At 33.7% G+C, this 21,183-nt stretch overlaps 1 protein-coding gene across 4 annotated transcripts in view; it reads right to left on the bottom strand.

The window, feature by feature from the left end:
• Positions 1-5,547: 5,547 nt before the first annotated feature.
• The window catches only part of POT1 (protection of telomeres 1), an 80,595-nt gene continuing 64,959 nt past the window's right edge, over positions 5,548-21,183 (bottom strand). For all 4 annotated transcript variants that reach the window (XM_038556634.1, XM_038556635.1, XM_038556632.1 and 1 more), the window contains exons 15-20: positions 20,115-20,320; positions 16,652-16,787; positions 13,553-13,641; positions 11,140-11,231; positions 9,103-9,208; positions 5,548-6,720 (exon numbers count right to left, since the gene is read on the bottom strand). In XM_038556634.1, coding sequence (XP_038412562.1) covers positions 6,608-6,720; positions 9,103-9,208; positions 11,140-11,231; positions 13,553-13,641; positions 16,652-16,787; positions 20,115-20,320 — 742 coding nt within the window. In that variant the 3' untranslated portion in view covers positions 5,548-6,607. The remainder of the gene's footprint in view (positions 6,721-9,102; positions 9,209-11,139; positions 11,232-13,552; positions 13,642-16,651; positions 16,788-20,114; positions 20,321-21,183) is intronic.

The raw sequence follows: 21,183 nt of genomic DNA, 5'->3' as shown, positions 1-21,183 counted from the left end.
AGCACGCAGATACAGAATTCATATTCTTAACTTCCAGAATAATGGTACTAAATCTTTTACCTGCCAAAGAACCACCTGAGGAGATTGTTAAAAATGCAAATTATTAAACCTCAGCCCCATAAAATCTTTTTTCAGTCTGCAACAAAATTACCTTGGTTTTATTTTTAAATGCAAATTTCTGGGTCTATGGTAACCACTGCTCTAAAATCACTTTACATGCGAATTACATTCTAGAATTCTCAGATTTTGATTCTGGGCTGTCTAATACGAGATGATCATTTTATTCATTCTAGAAATAGGTACTGGGTAATAGCAAGGAATAAATCCAACTCCTTTCCCAAGGAGTTCATATGCTGCTGGGGAAGGGAAAAAGTATGAGCAAATAAGTATGTATCACATGGGTAGGTGTAATGGAGAAAAGTAAGTCAGGGGTAGGTTTTCTGATAAGGTCACATTGGTACAAAGGATGTGAGAGAGTGAACCATCAACCCTGCAACAGCTCAACAATGTTCAGACTAAGGTAACAACAGAAAAGTCTGTGAAGGGAGAGTTTGCCTGGCATATTGCAAAAACAAGGAGACCAGTGTTTGGACAAGAGTAAGAAAGTAGAAAAGTAATAGTATAAGATGACGGAGAAGTAGTAAGGAAGTAGATCACATGGAGTGCTGAAGGCCATATAATTTCAATTCCATGTGACATTGGAAAACACTGAAAAATTATATTATCTGCTTTATGTTTTAACAGATCATCCTAGCTACAGTATAGAGGATATACTGTGTGAGGAAACTTTGTAGGAGCAGGAAGACCAATTGGGGAGCTATGGCTGTAGTTAAGGCAAGAAAAGATGGTAGTATGGCCAGCATGGTGGTAGAGGAAGTATTAAGAAGTAGTCAAATTCTGGATATATTTTAATGAGTGCACCATGACGATTTTTCAAATGGATTGGATATGGGCCATGTATAAGAGGGATCAAGGATGACTAGATCTAATGTTTGGGCATTCAGAGATTAATAAATTTGGCATAAGTAAAATACTCTCTCAGCAAATTCCTACCTGGGCACCAGTGTGAAGTTTGTTTTACGATTTAGGCAACACCTTCCATGGAGCACTGAAGGCAAAAGAGTATATTATCCTCTAAATAACCATGATTCATTAAAACATAAATTCTTCCTGACAAGAAACATTGAAAATAAGACAATTATTTCATTATCAGTAATTAGAATAGGACAAGGTAAGATTTTCTCAGTGATATTTATATGACTTTTAAATACATATTTTGCACTCTGTACTTATTCCTAACTTCCATTCAAGCTTTGATCATTGTGTAGAAATATTTGTCAATGATTCCAAAATTTAAGTGCAAATTTATTGCTCCTAACCTAATCTAATGGGAATAAACATACAGGATTTCCTATCCAGCCAAATAAAATCACAACCATGCCTATCCACTGCAAGCTATGCTTTCATGTGACTCACAAGTTAATACTTTTCTTTTCTTTTTTTTTTTTAAATGCTTTTCATTTTAAAATATGTTGTCTTTCCTACTTCCTGTTCTGGAAGCTTGAGACAGAAAGTCATTTAAAGAAAGCTAACTTGGTACAAAATTTTAAATTCTAGGACTGTGCCCTCAAATGCAGGACAAAAATCTGCTGAGGGATAGAGTCATATGTAAAAACAAACTGGCTTTTATCTGCGAGTTCATATTTCAAAGAAGGGAAAAATCATTCTGAAGGTATAGGAGAAAAGAAAAAGAAAGTATATACCAGAGATTCAGGCTTGTATATAAAAACTCTTGTTTAGAAACTGTACAATATTTGATGGAATATATCGATAGATGATAAAGAGGTTTTTCAATGAACACATGCTCCAAATCTTCAGAATACTGTGAACAAATGAAATAAAAGAGAAGCTGAAAATGTCTCTTTGGTAGTTGTGGACTAGGTTGTCAGATAAATTCTAATATAATAACCTGCAAAGTGAACTCAAAGAAAATAAAAGCAAGCACTTGCACTCACATACACATATACACACGCACGCTATGCCAATGTGCCTTTACGACCTAGACTTCAAGGGGAAAAAGATAGACATTCATTAAGATGCTGCTACAGTCTAGAAATAGCAGAAGAGTCCCTGAACTATCCGTGTTTCACCAGCTGGCACATCTGAGGGAGAGCTCCCATATACATTAATGCATTATCCTTATCACTGTAATTGATACCTAACACTTCTCAACCCATCAAATGCAGTCCTGAATGGAAGGACATTTATCTCCATCTAAGATGACCATCACTTTGAAACCCTAAGTGATCTCAAATTTCTTAACAGCTTAAATCACAATACTGCAGAGAAAAATAATACATGGTGCTACTGATTCATTTCCCGGATGCCAAATGAAGATGTGATCTCACATACCTGAGCACACTGGTGATGACTTCCTGTTTAGGGAGTTCTGATAACATTTCCAAGTACCAGAGGGAAGAGAAGAAAGATCACTAAGCCCAGACTTTACCTTCACAGACTACTACTAGCTCTTTTTCCTGGAGTGGGTAGGAAGCTTTGATGCCATCCAGTGATCTTGCAGGGCAAGCACAGGAAGAGATATCTTTATTTCCACTCAAATGATGTTTTACAACTTTAGGGTGACTCATCATGGCTGGTTCTATGATGTAATGAAAAGCATTACAGGACTCATTCTCCTTTCTTACATTAACATAAACTCATTTCTCTTACAATGAGTCCTTTGAAGCATGAAAGAACATTTCAAGATGATTGTGTCATGGTAGAGTCCTAATCTGTACCAGGAGTTGGATAGGTCTTCAAAATTCTGATCATCTAAGAACCTCCAGTAGATATAATGAAACCAGGTCCCAGGAGCTTCAGATTTACTTAAAGGGAAAATAACACCAGACAAAAGACAGACTAAAGTAATAATAATATTATTATGAATAATGATAAGGCAATAAAATCAACAAAACAAGTAATCTGAATGCATTCCTATAAAAATATAAAATTCCAAAATTGTTACAATAAGAAATAGAACACTTAAATATGCCAAAAACCACGATAAAAATAGAAATAAATAATCAGAGAATTCCTACTTATGCTGAATAATTACAAATAAGTTTGTCCTTCTCTGTGTATTTATATAAAATACAAAGTCTACTTTATAAAGTGACAAAAGCAAGTTGCAGAAATATATTTATAGCATGAGCTATTTTTAAAAGTATATATACATATATTTACCCATTCATAGGGAAAATAGTCCGCAAAATTATATACCAAACGCCCTCTGGGGTACTAGTTAGAGTAAGAATTAATGTTCAACTTCATATGCTTTATATTGTTTCAATTCATACCAATACAATTACTTTTATTTCAAGAAATTCTGGATACAAACAAAACTTAGTGAAATACATGGCCAAAATTCAAAACACTGAAAATAATCAGAAGAATCTAGCTATTTTCCCAGATATCAAGGAAAGGTGCCAGAAAGTGTAGAAGAGAATCATCTGGCTTGAGAGTCACAAGTCATGACAAACTCATGCTTTGACTTTGGAAACACAAAAGCACAGCTGGTTAGATTCTGGCCTATCTCTGGGACCTGCAAGTAGCTACAACATGGGAGCTACACGGACTCAAAAATTGTGCAGCCAGTACCCTATTGTGTGGAGATTGCTTTCTTAGGTAGACAGAGGTGTATTCAGCGTCTATTCCATTAACACCAGTCTTTCTATATTCATTCAGAAACAGTTCCCAACATGCAACATGACCAGGGGTTAAAAAAAGGGGTGGGGGGAAGAAGGAATGATGCATCTCATCTTGGCCTGTGTAGTTCCCTTAAATAGCAGTGTAATGGAGGGTAGGGAAAGAAAGAGCCTCGGTGTCCATTGAAAGATGAATGGATAAAGATGTGGTCTATGTATACAATGGAATATTCCTCAGCCATTAGAAACGACAAATACCCACCACTTGCTTCGACGTGGATGGAACTGGAGGGTATTATGCTGAGTGAAATAAGTCAATCGGAGAAGGACAAACATTACATGGTCTCATTCATTTGGGGAATATAAAAAATAGTGAAAGGGAATAAACGGGAAAGGAGAAAAAATGAGTGGGAAATATCAGAAAGGGAGACAGAACATGAGAGACTCCTAACTCTGGGAAACGAACTAGGGGTGGTAGAAAGGGAGGTGGGCAGGAGGTGGGGGTGACTGGGTGATGGGCACTGAGGGGGGCACTTGATGGGATGACCACTGGGTGTTATTCTATATGTTGGAAAATTGAACATCAATAAAAAATAAATTTATTAAAAAAAAAAGCGTGTGAGCAGTGCATTTTTCATTATTGTGTAATTGACTACCTCAGATTTTCTAAGCTACGCCCTCTCTTCCTCATATAGAACAGTGCAGGGGTGACAAGAGACAATCCAGTAGTAGCTAATGGATGCTGCAGAGACTGGAAATTGAGCAAGAAGTTGTGCACAAACTACATTCTTAAATTTATGTAATTTTAAATCTGACATGAAGACTACTGGTATTCACATGAACAGGAAAGAGGACATGGCTCAAATCAGAGCACAGTGAACTACCATCTACTTGTTCCAGAAATAGAATTCTCCTAGCATTCTGCGTTCCTGCTTCATGGTAAGGTGCATACATCATCACTGTATAAGCACTAGGTGTTGAGAGACCAGTTCTTGTTACAAGCTGAAAGGTTAAAAAACAAACAAATGATGACAATGTGGGGGAGTTTATTAAAAAAAAAAAAAAAGAAAAGAAAAGAAAGGAGACGGCACTGTGACCTGCTGTACCTTCTGACCCCTCCTCTTCTAGACTGGGTGTTTCCTGAAGAGGAAATGGCTCTCTCGCCTTCAGATCCCCGCATACCACTGATACTGAAATCGATCTGTTCTTTTATACAGTTCCTAAAACTTTTCTCTGAAGATGTTTTGAACCAAAGTTTATATCCCCAAACCAGCAGCATCAGCCTCTTTTTCTACCATCTCCAACAAGCTGATAATTCAGTGATGAGAGACGGGTAATTAGGTCTGGGGATAGGCTAATGTACTCAGAAACTAGAATTTGGAGTTGTTATGAGCAGAGGAAATCAGATATTTGACCCTTTCTTGGCCAATAAAATGTTAAAAGCCTTTTGATAGTCTAAGAAAACATAACATGGACTCCTCTCATAATTTATTTCCAATGTTACTTCAAATATTTAAGGAAGGTCTCATTTGTAGAAAATCCCATGCTAGCTTTTGCCCCAGAATCCTGGAGTGGTTAATAGTGCAGCCTCTGAACACAGATTACCTGAATTCGAGTACTGACTAGCATTTAATAACTGTGTGAACTTAGTGAAGTCAGCTCATCAATCAAGCCTCAGTTTTATCAGGAAAATGATTGTTGTGAAACTCAAATATAGTTAAATGCTTTGCACAGTACCTAGTATATAGACAGTCTTAAATATCTTCTATATGGACACTCCTGTGTGATTCTTTGCCTCTAATCATGCTTCAACTCAACACAGAGCAAATAAAGAAAACAGGTGTAATATGTGTATTAATTTATTCTTCACTAATATTGAACTAGGTAGATCTGTATGTCTCAGTATTTACCAAATAATATACGCAAGTCTATACATATATACAAATATTTGTATATTTGTATAAAACTGAATATTCACGATTCTAAATTTCACAACCACTGTCATATAAAAAGTAGACTACCATATAAATATCTCATTCTATGTTCAATCTGAAATATAGATATATATTACACAAGACAATTTTAAAAAAGGTAATATAAGTAAGTCACTAACACTGTAAAATCTGACTGCTTTATTAGATCAAGGTGGACTGCAATACCTTCTAATACCATGTAGAGACGCAAGCAATCAGAAGTACATAATTCAGGTCTTAAAAAAACAGATTTATCCTAAATTGGTTTACAGCACTGAAAGAAAGCAATCCTGCCACATACACTAAAGTGAATCAGTCCTGTAAGCGTGCTGTCATCAGTCAGAAGAGCACTGATGAGTGCTCTTTAAGCAGCAAGAGTACTTCTTTAAGCAGATCTGTTGTACAAAACCAAATCAAACCACTAGCCGCTACATGCCTCGCACTTAGTAAAAGCAGAATGAGTTAATGTAAGGACATTTTCTAACCCCATATCCATGCTAAAATCATTAACACTGCTGATATAAAAATCAGGGCAGGAAAAGAAGGTCAAGTATAGATAGAGGCTGGCAGATAAATCACTGGCTGACGCATGGAAAAACCAATAAGGAAAGTGATTTTTAGTGTAGAGTATCAGAACAATTTCTCTGAAAGGGCTACTAGGGGTAAACAAAGACAGTCCTACTTATTCTCCTTTCTCCTTTATGCCCCTAGCAACCACCATACTGGAAATTTTGAGCCAAAGAAATATTTTTAACTTACTCACAAGAAGGCAGTAAGATAACATAATGTCTATTTGTGGAAAAAAAATTAAATGTGGTTAAAATGGAAAGATAAACTATACAGTTAAACTATGTGTTTGATAACAATCTCACAGAAGATTATGTTTTCTAAAATTATAATATTTTACATATGCTAAGCTAAATGACAATATTAGATTATATCTTCTGCAACTGTGGTGTCAAAAATCTGATAGCAAATTTGCTGCTCTGTTCCACTTGTGACATTATACGACTTGATGAAGCATTCCAACCATGGATATGCATCTACAAATGAGAAAAAAAAAAGTTATTTAACCGTTAACGTTAAACAAGTATCTCTGAAATATGTATCTAAGTATAATGCTTAGCTAGAAAAATTAACATTTAATTTAGCTTGAAAAGTAAATAAATACACTTTAAATTTAATATTATCTACTCTTCCATTATACACTGGGTTCTTGTTACTGTTTTGCAACAATCCTAACTAATTTGATTTTTTTTTCCCAACAGAAAACAATAATTAAATGTGGGATTTTCCAAACATTTGATAGCAAAGGTAGCAGTCATCTCATTCTGAACTTTTCTTCCTGCTGCTTACTGACCTCCCCAGATTTTTGTTTTTTGCTTTTCCTTTTTTTTTCTTGGTTGACTGCAAAGAAACTGTGAGATTCACATCAGCTGCTCAGGCTCTTATACTTGTCTAGCTGAAACTCCCATCAGGTACCAGGCTCTGAGTTCAGACAATGTTGGCACCTGAGGTGCTATTTCTAACCTTTGGTCAAGACCACAATAAATCTATTTAAAACTTCTAGAAAAGTTTCTTAATGCTTCTTCATATTCAAGTTTGAAAGACACTTAATATAGTCAATACTGGCAAGAGTCAAGCAAGACAGGCATTCTCCTCTCCTTATATTTCTGGTAGAACTATAAATAGGTAAAATATTCTTGAAAAGCAACCTGGCAACATTTATCAAAAGCCTACCAAGCCCGTGCTCTTTGATATGAAAGTTTTATTTCCAGAAATTTATCTAAAAGAATTAAAACCAAAATTTAAAGCTGACATCAAATAAAAGTATGTAAGTTAAACCTAGCTACAGATTTATATAAAAGCTATCTTTTTGGAATTGTTATAAAATGCAGACTGACCAGGGGATAATAAAGTCTGATTAAAAATAACCTAAACAGGGCAGCCCCGGTAGCCCAGCGGTTTAGCGCCACCTTCAGCTCGGGGTGTGATCCTGGAGACCCAGGATCGAGTCCCACGTTGGGCTCCATGCATGGAGCCTGCTTCTCCCTCTGCCTGTGTCTCTGCCTCTCTCTTTATCTCGGTGTCTATCGTGAATAAACAAATAAAATCTTTTTAAAAAAAATAACCTAATAAGTTAAAGTGACAGCAGCTAAATCTGCAGCTGGTGAAATTGGTTATTGATGAGAAATTGTTAGGGGAGTCAAGCTGTTTTTCTATGATGGAGGTCTGTAAATTTCTTTCTCCTTCCTTTCCTTCCTTTCTTCTTTCTTTCTTTCTTTCTCTTTCTTTCTTCTTTCTTATTCTTCTTTCTTTCTTTCTTTCTTCTTTCTTTCTTTCTCTTCTTTCTGTCTTCTTCTTCTTTCTTTTCTTCTTTCTTCTTTCTTTCTTTCTTCTTTTTTCTTTCTTTTCTCCTTCCTTCCTGCCTTCTTCTTCCTTCCTTCCTTCCTTCCTTCCTTCCTTCCTTCCTTCCTTCCTCCCCTCCCTTCCCTTCCTTTTCTTTTTCTTTTCTTTTTTTAAAGATTTTATTCATCTGTTTGAGAGAGAGAGAGAGAGAGAGAGAGAGGGAGAAGCAGATTCCCTAACTCAGCAGGAAGCCTGAAACCATGACCTGAGCAGAAGGCAGATGCTTAACTGACTGAGTCACCCAGGTACCCCTAAGGTCTGCAAATTTCAAATAAACAGAAATGATGGCCACAAAAGGAAGTCAGTGGCAGTAAATGTAATCAACATGCTTTGATCTGAAGATCTGTTTAATGCATAAGATGTTATCCAGAGAACAAGTAAAGCTGACAGAAAACAATTAATAAAATAAAAATGTATAAAATCTAAAACTAGTTACTACTAAGCAGAAATTCATGAATGAATTAAACTGGCTAAATGAAGTGTTATAGAAAATGTCTCTTGTCAAAATTTCATCTCTTGGTATAATCTCAACAAAAATATTTGTATGCATAAACACAGTATCAAATGTGCTTGTGATCAAAACTACCTCCCTTTTATTATGTTTCAAAAGATTTTAAAAATCTTTTCATTTCATGAATTCTGATTCTTACCTATTTTCTCCCTGCTGTCTTCATCAAAAGGTAAACCAGACAATAGATTATTTAGATCCAGACTTCCAAGTTTTCATACCTCTATTTTCTTCTTTTTAAAGATTTTATTTATTTATTTATGAGAGACACAGGGGGAGAGAGAGAGAGAAGCAGAGACACAGACTGAGGGAGCAGCAGGCTCCATGCAGGGAGCCCGACATGGGACTTGGTCCCGGGACTCCAGGATCACACACCCTGTCCCGAAGGCAGACGCTCAACCGCTGAGCCACCCAGGCATCCCCTTTTCATGCCTCTAAATCTACATATTAGATACATGTCAAGTACTGTTTCAAAAAAAGAATGAATGTTAAAAATATTATTGCCTACCAATTTTTATTCCTGAAGGACAAAACATATCCATGATCGAATCCATACTCTGCTGAAGGTCATCATTGATGAGGATTTCTGATGCTGGGATCTGGAAGAATTTGTCCTTGAAAAAATTTAGAGGAAAAAAGGAAATTAATCTTTTTTATTTTTTGAAGATTTTATTTATTTGAGATAGAGAGAGCACTGGGGTTGGGTGCAGGGAGAGGGAGAGGCAGGCTCTGCTGAGCAGGGAGGTGGACGAGGCCTTGATCCCAGGACCGAGATCATGATCTGAGCCAAAGGTAGAAGTTTAACCGACTCTGCTACCCAGATGCCCCAGAAGTTAATTTTTTAAAAAGTTATAATAAAAGTATTTCATTATTATCTAATTAAAATAATCGAGACTATTTTACTCTACCAATATTGTAGAATTCATAGAGTTCTTGTCTGAATTCTTAAAATCTGATTTACTACTGGAATCTAAAGACAGCATAGAGGTGTGTGTGTGTGTGTGTGTGTGTGTGTGTGTGTATAATCCAATTAAACTGCTTTGACTTAATGATAAGAATAATGGTATTTAGGAAAGAGTGGGGTCTATCATTCTCCTTGTGTATAGGAAAAAAATCTAGTGTTAAAGTTTAAAAGAGTATTACACATGATGAAGTGTATTCATTTTTCCCTCCTCTATCAGATTATAAGATTATACTTTCTTTTTTTTTTAATTTTTTTTTTTTAATTTTTATTTATTTATGATAGTCACACAGAGAGAGAGAGAGAGGCAGAGACACAGGCAGAGGGAGGAGCAGGCTCCATGCACCGGGAGCCCGACATGGGATTCGATCCCGGGTCTCCAGGATCGCGCCCTGGGCCAAAGGCAGGCGCCAAACCGCTGCGCCACCCAGGGATCCCAAGATTATACTTTCTTAAAAGAAAAGATTTTGTTTGCTTTGTTTTGTTCACTGCTATAACCTCATCACATACAACAGTACCTGGCACATAGCAAGTGCTCATTAAATATTCATTCAATAACTGGACAAATGAATTGTTTAAGTGGGAGGGAAAATTCTCTCAGCGTTACCCCAGACTGTTTCCCAATGTGTGCAGTAAAAATATTCAACCTTACTGCTAACAGAAATCTGGCCTCTGCTGTTGGCTTCTGGAAATAATCTCTCAGCCTTAGAAAATGCCTGTTAGGAATGTCCATGTTTGTTACACTAGAGGTTTAGGTTGTGAGTTTGGGGCATGTGGTATTTACTTGATCTCTGAGGGGCTGAAAACTGAGATCAGCCATATGGGCTAATTAACCATGAATGACAGAGTCCCAATAAAAACTCTAGACGCTAAGGCTCAGTGAGGCTTCCCTGCTGGCAAAACTCCATGTGTAACATTACACATCATATAAGGCTGGTAACACTGTCTGCTACTCCATGGGAAGAGAACCACTAGAAGCTTCATGTTTGGAACTTCCTGGACTCTGTCCTATGCACCTCTTCCCCTGGATGATTTTAATTTGTATCCTTTAGGTATAATAAACCATAATAGCACAGTAACTTACAGAAAGTTAACAGGAGTCTTTCTAGCACATTATCAAAACTTCAGGGTGGTCCTAGGAACCCCCAAACTTAGAACTGTTGTTAAAAATGAGGGAGGTTTGTGGATAGCTCCCTAGCTACATACAATATAACCATCTCCCTTCTGAAGTAATTTAGTTCTCTCTAATATGGACATATGGAGACTTAAAAAACCTCGTAAAATGGTGCTAGATAATGTCTAGAAGTTGTGGTCATACTTCTGCCTCTGGCTCCTGGAGTAAACCTTCTGAAGACTCTCTCTTCAAATTCCTATTCTTCAATTTTTCATGATTTGGATATTAAATTTACAGAGTCAAAGCAAGACAGGATAAATATATAGACACTTCAAGATTTATGTGCTTGTATTTTATTTTTTTAAGTTGCCTTAAATCCTCTCAGTAATAAAGTAGGTATGAATACATACATTAGAATTTAAAAAAATTTTTTTTTTGTTATAAATACCTATACCAACTCTGTTACTTACAGAATCCATGAGATAAGCTTCCAATACTCCTGTTCCATCATCAAGAGTAAATGTCATTACAAACACATGTTGAAGGGGTACAATACCCAGTACTAGTGAAGGGAAAAAAAGATCAAACTATGTGAATCTTCTATTCCTTATAATCAAAGTGAAGTAAAAATTGTCTTATGCTGTTATGTTTTGTTTACTAAAATAATTTAAGATAAAAAGTTATATATGTGACTTTCGTTCTTTAATAACAGTATATTATATTCATTTAATATGAATATATATTAATATATATATTATTATATTAATAATAAATAAACTTTGAGAAGAACAGTGGTAAAGTGAAATGTTTACTAAGGAGGAGAAATGAAATAGTAAGGAATGTGAGAAAATACCAAATGAAGTGAGGGTATGTACCTAGCTGGAGAAATAAAAACTTGGTGAAGGCTTGATGGGGATCTTTAAATGCACAAAGCCGGTTAATCTTATTGAAGACATGTACTCTAATTATAGTTGACAGAACATGGTTTATATTAAAATTTTAAAGAGGCAGATTTTGCTTAAATTAATATATATTAATTATATAATATATTATATTATATATATTATATAATTATATTATATTATAATTAATAATATATTAATAATATTATATATTTATATATAATAATAATATAATATATATTATAATAATATACTATAATAATATAGTATATTATATTCATTTAGCAGGTCCAATTTAGAACATTACATTATACCTATGTAGGGACAATGACTCATAAGCAATTGCTTCTATTTTTTTGATTAAATATTAGCATAATATATCATTAAAATGAGTTGCTAACTTGATAGAAAACATAAAAACTGATTCATGAACTACAATTCACTGTATGTCTGCCTCATGAAAGACAAAATTAAAATTCAGAATGTTCTAAAAAAATAGTATACAGTTTAATATTTATGATTCTGTAACATGTCTCTCCCCTCTGTATTATAAACATGGGGATCACTTATTTTTTAAGATATCATCTGGTTCAATGGACAAAAATATCAGAAGATGAGATTTCATAATTTGGTAAGATGAGGAAGAAGAAATTAAAGAGAGATACTAAATGATATGAAAATTCATAGGTTAAAATGGTACTTTGTATTTGGAGATAGGAGACATTTAAAATTTATAAAATGAAATACTGTCTTCCATTTGTGGAATCCATATTTAAAAGGAGTAATTAAGAATAAATTAGGATAGAGAGAAATGAATTATGGCATGCAGACATGACAAAAATTGTTACTATAGAAGAACTGATTTTTAGGATTCTAAAGGTCTCCATAGGTTAAAACTAAGCTAAAACCAAGAAGGGTGACCATAAAATCCACCCTGAGGGACCTACCTAAACAAAGAACTGCATTAAGAATGGGATAGGGAGACCACACTGTAAAGCAGGGAGCTCACATGAAAGTAACCTGGAATTGCATGGACCACAAACAAAATGTGAGGTAGCAATATCATATAGCTAGATTACAAAAGAAAGAAAATAAAACCAAGTATACAAATAAATATCTACACAATAAAATTTTCAGGCTAGTAGAAACAAAGTGTCCAATTTTAGAGAAATAAAGGTTTTCTTTATATGCTCAACTGGATAACATTTGCAGCCCTATTTGCAGCTTTAAATGATAAACTTTGAGAAGAACAGTGGTAAAGTGAAATGTTTACTAAGGAGGAGAAATGAAATAGTAAGGAATGTGAGAAAATACCAAATGAAGTGAGGGTATGTACCTAGCTGGAGAAATAAAAACTTGGTGAAGGCTTGATGGGGATCTTTAAATGCACAAAGCCGGTTAATCTTATTGAAGACATGTACTCTAATTATAGTTGACAGAACATGGTTTATATTAAAATTTTAAAGAGGCAGATTTTGCTTAAAAATTAAGGGCATATGTTGCTTTGCAATGTAATGAGTCCTCTGTCACTGAAAGAGTTTTACGCCGCAGCTGGATGATCACAGTTGAAGAATATGATATAAGAAGTTTTTGTTCCAGCTAAAAAATGTATATTGGGTAAAGAGCTGTGTAATAGCCATCATTAAAACTGTTTTTAATCCTAAAATACTGTGAACTGGAGAGATTTTTCAGAATCTGTATCTGTAATTAATAATTAAAACTGAAACAAATTATTGAACATTAAAATGTAATGGTTAAAGATATTGGTAGATGCTTGAAAGCAAGTTTTCAAATATTTTAAACTTCACTTTATACTTTTATTATAACCACTGATAAAACTGGTTATAAAATCACCATAAAAATGGTTTTGCCTAAGTAAAGTTAAACTATAGCTCAGTCTTTGCTCCGGTTTTACTATACCCACAAACACTGAAATATAATCAGTGAGGTCACAGTTGCACGACACACAAATTTAGCTCACCTTCAGCCACAGAAGATGGAATCCATTGTGTTTTATCAACCAGGGAATTTAGATTTTGAATTGGTCTCAAAGTAGAACATTGTTTACATCTGAAATTAATGATAGAAAAAAACCACAGGCATTTAAAAATAATTATTATAACTCATTTATTATACTTTATTTTTGTTGTTCAAACAAGCAGTTTAAAAAGTTAAACAATAGTGTTGTACCTTCCCTACTGTAATGCACAGAGTATAAGCCAAATTATAAAAATATAAGCTTTTTACAGTAGAAGCAATTGAAAAGAAAGAATGGTTCAGAATAAGGAACTAGGTTGAGAATAAGAGAGAGGGTCCAGATCCAGATTGTTAATTTGGCTGATTTCTTTATTTGGTAAAATGAAAAAGTGTGAAAGAGACAATCTCTAAGGACTCTTTCATTTGATGGCTCTGTGATAATAGTTACGGTCTTAGGTAAATATAACCAATAGGAAAAAATCATTCTCACTAAAGAAGTCAATGAGACTTTGGATAATATATTCAGTGAGCACATACTTAGATTTAGAGGTTCACAGTTTCTAACACCTACTACAATACTTATCTTTCATAATAAAATCAATGTGAAACTACACAATCTACTAAAACTGCACATTATTTAGTAGAGGTATTTTGCTTTATTTATATACAAACATACTTTAAGTACAAATAATTGTTTTTTTTTTATTATATATCATCGTAAGATTAGGAGATGTTGATAAGAAAATATCCTTGAATAAAAATATAAAAATCAATGTCCAAAAGGTTCATGCAGACTCCTTTTTTTTTTTTTTTTTTTTTTTCAGACTCCTTTTCACTTGTAATCTAGGGAAAGATAGAGGGTACTTATATTAAATATTATCTCCTCCCACCCTTCAAATACATAGATATTTCTTCAACAGAAAAAGGGAATATTGAATGAAGGCATATTATTTCCTAAAAAACGGGCTGTGATAATAACTTTAGACATTGATAAAGTATGCAAATTAAAAATTAAATATACAGATTAAAATATAAGGGTAACATAAAAATTAAGTACAGAATCCATTACTTCCAAAGTAGCAAAAGAGGAAAAAGGGGAAAAATCAAGAACATTTTTATAAATAAATCTAACAGAATACTAGAGGAAAAAAAAAAGCTAAACAATAACAAAAAAAGGTGGGGAGGGGAAAGAGTAATAGTTTTTTTTTAATTTTTTTTTAAGAGTAATAGTTTAAATAGACAACATAAAATGTAGAAACAAAACCTAAATATATCAGTAATTAACATATTTTAAACTCATTTAAACATATTTTAAAATAACTAAAATCTAGTCCTAATTATTTATGAGACTTCCTAAAATATAACAAAGAAACATGAAAGCTAACCAGCAAAGAGCCCTGAAATCTACAAAAAAATCCTGATAAAAAAAAAAAGATCACAAACCTACAACCACTGAGGATATTAAGCAATCACTCTCTCAGAAGTGATTAAATAGACAAAGTTACAAAGGAAAAAGAAGTTTTGAATATGATTAACAAGCTTGTCTACTGGACATAACACTATTAAATACTAAACACAATTACTAAAAAATACATGTTCTTTTTAAAATATAGGCAATATATACAAAATCTGAACAAATATCCTGGGATACAGCAAAGCTAAGTGAAGCTTATAGAATCATTATGAAATGTATCAAGCTATGTGGTTAAAAAGTAATCCAAATAAAATACAAAAAAACACAGCACCTAAAATGTGTGTGTGAAGATTTAAAAATACACAGCTAAATAATTAATGGGCCTAAGAAGAAATCACAATGAGAATTAGGAAACATTTAGAAGAGACAAAACACAACAAAAACACACAAAAAACTCACTACATATCAAATCCTGGGTTAAAGCTATGGCCATTTTCTCAGGGGAAATATTAGGGGCCTAAATGTAAATATTGAAAAATATACTAAAAATTAATGAGTTAACTGAGGTAAGCATTCAATTAAAAATGCTTGAAAAAGAAAAACTGAAGAAATCTTAAAAAAGTAAATGCAGAAAATAAAAATACAAACAATAATAAAACAATAGGGAGTGTCAACAAAACAAAAGCTATTTGCTTTGGCAAAAAAGGTCAAGAAAAAAAGGTGGCAATAATATTAAGTGGATTCAGGAACAAAGTGGAGATTTAAAAATCATCAAAAGCACTATGAACAAGTTTATGTCAACAAATTTAAATTTACATGAGACAAAAACTTTTCTGAAAAAATTTCATTAGTAAAAGAGTCAAGAAATAAAAAACCATAAAAGATGTGTTACTATTAAAGAAACTGAAGCATTAGTTTTTTAAAAATATTTTTATTTATTTTTTAAAGATTTTATTTATTTGAGAGTGAGAGAGCACATGAAAGTGAGCAGGAGCGGGCTGAGGGGCAGCGGGAGGAGGAGATAATGGGCTTCACATGGGGCTCAATCCCTGGACTTCAAGATCATGACCTGAGCCAATGGCAGATGCTTAACCAACTGAGCAACCCAGATGACCATGAAGCAATTACTTTAAATTCTGCTTTTTAAAAAAGAATCAGGTCCAGAAATCTGAGTAAAGTAACTAAAACCTAAGTAAGTAAAACCTTTAAGGTTTCACAAGCATTTTGATAAACATAATATTTTAAATTTGTAAAACAGAAGAAACTATAAAGTTAAAAAGGTACAAGACAGACTACAAATTACTTGATATGCATGCCTGTTTCTAGTTCCTAATATATCCTGATTATCTTCCAGTTCCTCAGTGGCAACAAATCTGGTACAGAAATTTTGGAATTCAATCACTTAACTTCTAGTAGGATACAGCTCTAAAGCATCTTTGCACGAGTATCTAAATCTTTGTGAAAGAAAACAAATGAATATTAGCCTCTGGGTGAGCCTTATACTTGGCACATTGTAGGTAATTGACACATATGCTATCAAAAGAATAAATATATACCAGAAAAATCTAGTACCTATAAGTTGGTATTCAAAGAGTATCCATTGAATATACAGCAACTAGTGGGATAAAGTAATAAAAGTTATTTCTATGCAGTTTTTAATTCTCAAAATTCTCAGATTTGAAAGCATACCCATAGTGATGAATTTTCCCTTGTATAAGGAATGGTGCTGAAAGATCAAGGACTTCCAGGTCTTCATGGCCAGATCTCACAGGAATTACACTATGAAACTTGTCTGCGAGTTTGCAGATTTCACTGAGTGTACCTCCTATTAACAAAGAATAAATAAATCCTTTAAGTAGTACAAATACAATGAAGGCAAAGTTGAGTGTCTATTAAGTAACACATGAGGTATAGCAAAAGACTAAGGGGATTGCAAGAAAAAGACAATGAAGGCATGAATTTAGATGATTAATACATTTATACATTGTAAAATACAGTAATTTGTAAACTTAGTATACTGCCCTGATCACAGAAACCAATGCACAAAAATGCCAGGACTTGAGCAAAACACAAGGCTTGTGAAATTTTAACCATTTCCCTAAATTTTTTTTTATTTTTAAAATTTATTCGAGAGAGACAGAGAGAGAGAGAGAGAGGCAGAGAAACAGGTAGAGGGAGAAGCAGGCTCCATGCAGGGAGCCTGATGTGGAACTTAATCCCGGGACTCCAGGACCACGCCCCTGGGCCGAAGGCAGGCGCTAAACTGCTGAGCCACCCAGGGATCCCCCATTTCTCTAAATTTTTATACAAATTGCTCTTTTATGCCAGAACAGTTTGGTTCAAGTATTCAAAAGAAAATTGAGAGCCGAAGTTTAACAGGATTCTCATTATTAAATTTGCTATGTCTAAGTAAATCTAATATTGGGTTTGAAATAAATCTTTTAAACTTTTAGGTTGATATTATATTTAAATATAGATGCAAACAGTCTGTGTAATAAGGATTCAAGTATAGTGTTTGTTTTTCCTGAAAAATCCTCAAACTTCCATTAAAGCCATCATGTTGGCAGAGAAGAGTGAGCATGCCCAGTGGTGTACTACCACAAGGCACCGATATCTATAATAACTCAAAACTACTGGTACCTTTTCTGGGTGCACTTTTCACCTAGATTGATAATTCTTCCTCTCCAGGGAAAGAGAATATGATTTAAAAAATACTTCTGTGTATTTCCTAAAATCTGTAATGTTAAATTCAATTTTGAGGGGGAAGCACTTCCCGCACAGCAGAGTAAGGACATCCAAAAATACACTTCTCCAGAATAGGAAAAAGAACATCGGCAAAAACTGTCAAATTTGACTTTTTCAGAACCCCATTAATTAACCAAATTCTTGAAACAATCCAAGAAGCGTTTATTCAGAGAAAAGAGATAAATCTTGGTAAGGACAGCAAGGTCTGTGGTGTTTTATTGTGCCCAGGTCCCATTCCTCTTTTCACAGCTTTGTGAGGCTGGAAATCACAGTTCTGCTATGTCATACTGCAGTTAGGTAGGCCTTAGCCTATGATTAGGGTTATAATACGATAAAATAAAAATAATTTTATTAAAGTGCTTTCAGATATATTTTCATTAGCATCTTATTAAAAAGCTCTGTAAGTTAAGTGTTATTACTCTGGATTACCTATTTACTCAATATATATTTACTGAGAACCAGTTGCATATCTCTACTGTTATACCCTCGGAGCTAAAGATCCATAGATTAAAATAAACACATATCCTGTATTAGTTACATACTGATAAGCAAACAAGTCTATAAACAGATATAATGCAAATATAATACAAAAAGAAAAGTGATCCACTGAAAGTTCATACACCATGCAGTAAGAACCACTCAAATCTGCCTGGTGAATCAGAAGAGTGCTTGGTACGTGTAAGTGCTCATTAAATATTTCACATGAACTGCTGAGTAAAGGGAATTATTGCGTTACTTATGAACATGTACTGGAGCATGGAGAATAGCGATGGAATGGCAAAGAGGCACAGAGAAATATCCTGGGTTTAGGAATTGCTACCAGTTTGATATAGCTGGAGGGTGGAATGAGGATCGAGAAATTGTAGGAGTTGAGACTGATAGGTTGTGAGATGAGTGATAATTAAAGACAGGATCAGGAACTAAAGGTACTTTTTCATTCAAGCTTCCTTGGGACCCTCAAGTTTCATTTGGCTTCAGCACAGAATTGTGAGAGGCCATATAACATAGGAGAACTCTAAGACACAGGATATCCTCTTAGCCCTACAAGGAGAGTTCTTATAGAACCTGATAGATCCAGGGCTTTATTTTATTTTTAGGGCTTACAAATAGTCTTATCCATTTTTTTGTGTGTGCATGTGTTTGTGTGTTTTGTTTTTATATCTATTTCCTGGTAGAGATTAAAATATTGCTAATGGAGTAAGATACCACATTTCACTCACTAAAGTAGACAAATTTTCTTAAGTGCTAGTGTATGATGATGTGGATGGGGAAACAGATAATCTCATATGCTACTAAATCATATGAACCAAGATAGCTTTATTGGAAAGTAACTAGGCAACATTTACTTTATTCCTTGTGTCCCCCTAATTACACTTCACCCAGAGGGAAGATAAAGTTCATCATAGAGTTACTATGTCAAAAAACAGGAAACAATTCAGTTCCACTTACTACCTGTACTGGGAAAGATCTAAAACTTCTCTATGATTCAGTTTTCTCATATATAAAAAACAGCCTTTAATAGTACCAACTGAATAGGATTATTGTGATGATTAAGTACATAGAAATTAAAATTATTTCTGGTACACTATAAACGTGTTAAAAATGTCACAAAAATAATACCAATGGTAAAATTCATGTGTATTCATATATATATATATATATATATATATATATACACACTAACAATTTACATATTACTTTTATAAATAGAAAAATGTCAGTAACAAAAATGATCATAAGTAATAAAGATCAGTTCATTTATAAAATGAAACTAAAGATTTTCTGCAAATTAAAGATGATGTTTCCTTTTATTATAGAATATTCTCAAGGAAAATAATAAAACTTTAAATTTGGCATGGGAAAAGTATGTGTTGTGTGTGTGTGTGTGTGTGTGTGTATATATATATGAAATAAACATCAGATTAAAATTAGACAAAAGTGGAAAGGAAATGCAAAAATAAATGACTCGATTTCAGTCTTTTAAAACATGTCAAGTCTTCTTTACTCATTTCAAGGGTCCCTTCCTTGACTTACATATCAAGAGATGACTTTCTTCTACTTTTATGGAACAACAGTGACATCCAGAGGCTAAGACAGCAGCAACTGTACATAACAAGCAGCCTCTTGATTAACACTACTCAGCTTGAGAATGAGCTTGAATCTGTTTAAGATTATATCTAAAATCCAAGATGGACAAATGCAAACACTTGAGTTCAATGTATAATCTCAAAAGGTCATTCAGATTAATTTGTGTGTGTGTGTGTGTGTGTGTATATTTAAATCTACCTGTTATATATATTCCATTTTATCGAATTGTCCTAGGTTGCCCTAAAATATATTTAATGATCATTAATCAAAGAAAGACATAGACAAAAGCTGTATTCTAATAAAACAGTAATTTAAATACCTTCTATCAAAATCAGACAGTCACTTGAAAGTGGAAGAATACCATTATTTTTTACAAAATGAACAGCCACATTTCGTTCTCCTTGATCTGTAGTGGTCCACATTTTTGAATCATATAATGATGTATTTTGTAGTTTGGTATCTGGGGTCTTACTTGCACCCTCTTGTAAAATTATATCCATATCACCCTCATGTGGAACTTCTTGCCTAAAATCATCAATGACGAAATACAAACCAATTGGTATAAACTTAGAAATTCAAATTTAACAAATTATCCAATTAAAAAAATTTTGTTTATATGCTGATGAGCCAGCTACTTATTTTAAAATATGGAGATAATTCACTTTGCAGATTGAATGACTTATTCAACAAAAAAGATACATTTGATGATACTTCACGTCTGAGTAGATCTATCATAATTACATTAACCACCAGCAATTTCCTTATCTGGTTTAGTAATAACAAGGATCTTACAACTATTTCTAACACCAATTCATTCTCCTTTTGTAAAGAATGTTAAACTTCTCTGTGGGGGGAAAAAAGACAGTTGCCCATTAAATATCCACTTACCTAACCTAAGTAATCCCCCTTTTGTAGGGCACCTACTTTACAAACCGATATTTCCTTCGATTACATTTAACCTAGAATAATAATTTTAAAAAGTTGCATGCTAAAGTATGTATACGAAATAAATGACATGATCCAGAATCAAAAGGTCTATGTCCTCATCCTGGTTCTGTCCCCGACCTGTTGTGTAACTTAAGGTAAGTTTAAGGTAACACCTTTAGCCTTTCTGAGATGATTTTATTTGTTTAAAAAAATGCTCAGAGAGGATGGCTTTGTTTGGCAAAGCTATACAACTTTACAGAATTTGACAAGCTTTAACTTAATATTTCAATAATTACCTAAAATCTGTATTTTAATTCCAACTACCATTTCAAGCTCAAATGGGTAGCAAATGGCCCCCCCATTTTATATGAGGAAGTCTGATGATCAAAAATCTCTACAAATAGCACTATTTTGTAATGTAATAGTAAATATACGTATATTAGTATTAGTGTACACTGATG

Source organism: Canis lupus, chromosome 14 (assembly GCF_011100685.1).
Source record: "Canis lupus familiaris isolate Mischka breed German Shepherd chromosome 14, alternate assembly UU_Cfam_GSD_1.0, whole genome shotgun sequence".
NCBI classification, from domain to species: Eukaryota; Metazoa; Chordata; class Mammalia; order Carnivora; family Canidae; genus Canis; species Canis lupus.
This window is presented reverse-complemented; position numbering and strand designations above follow the sequence as displayed.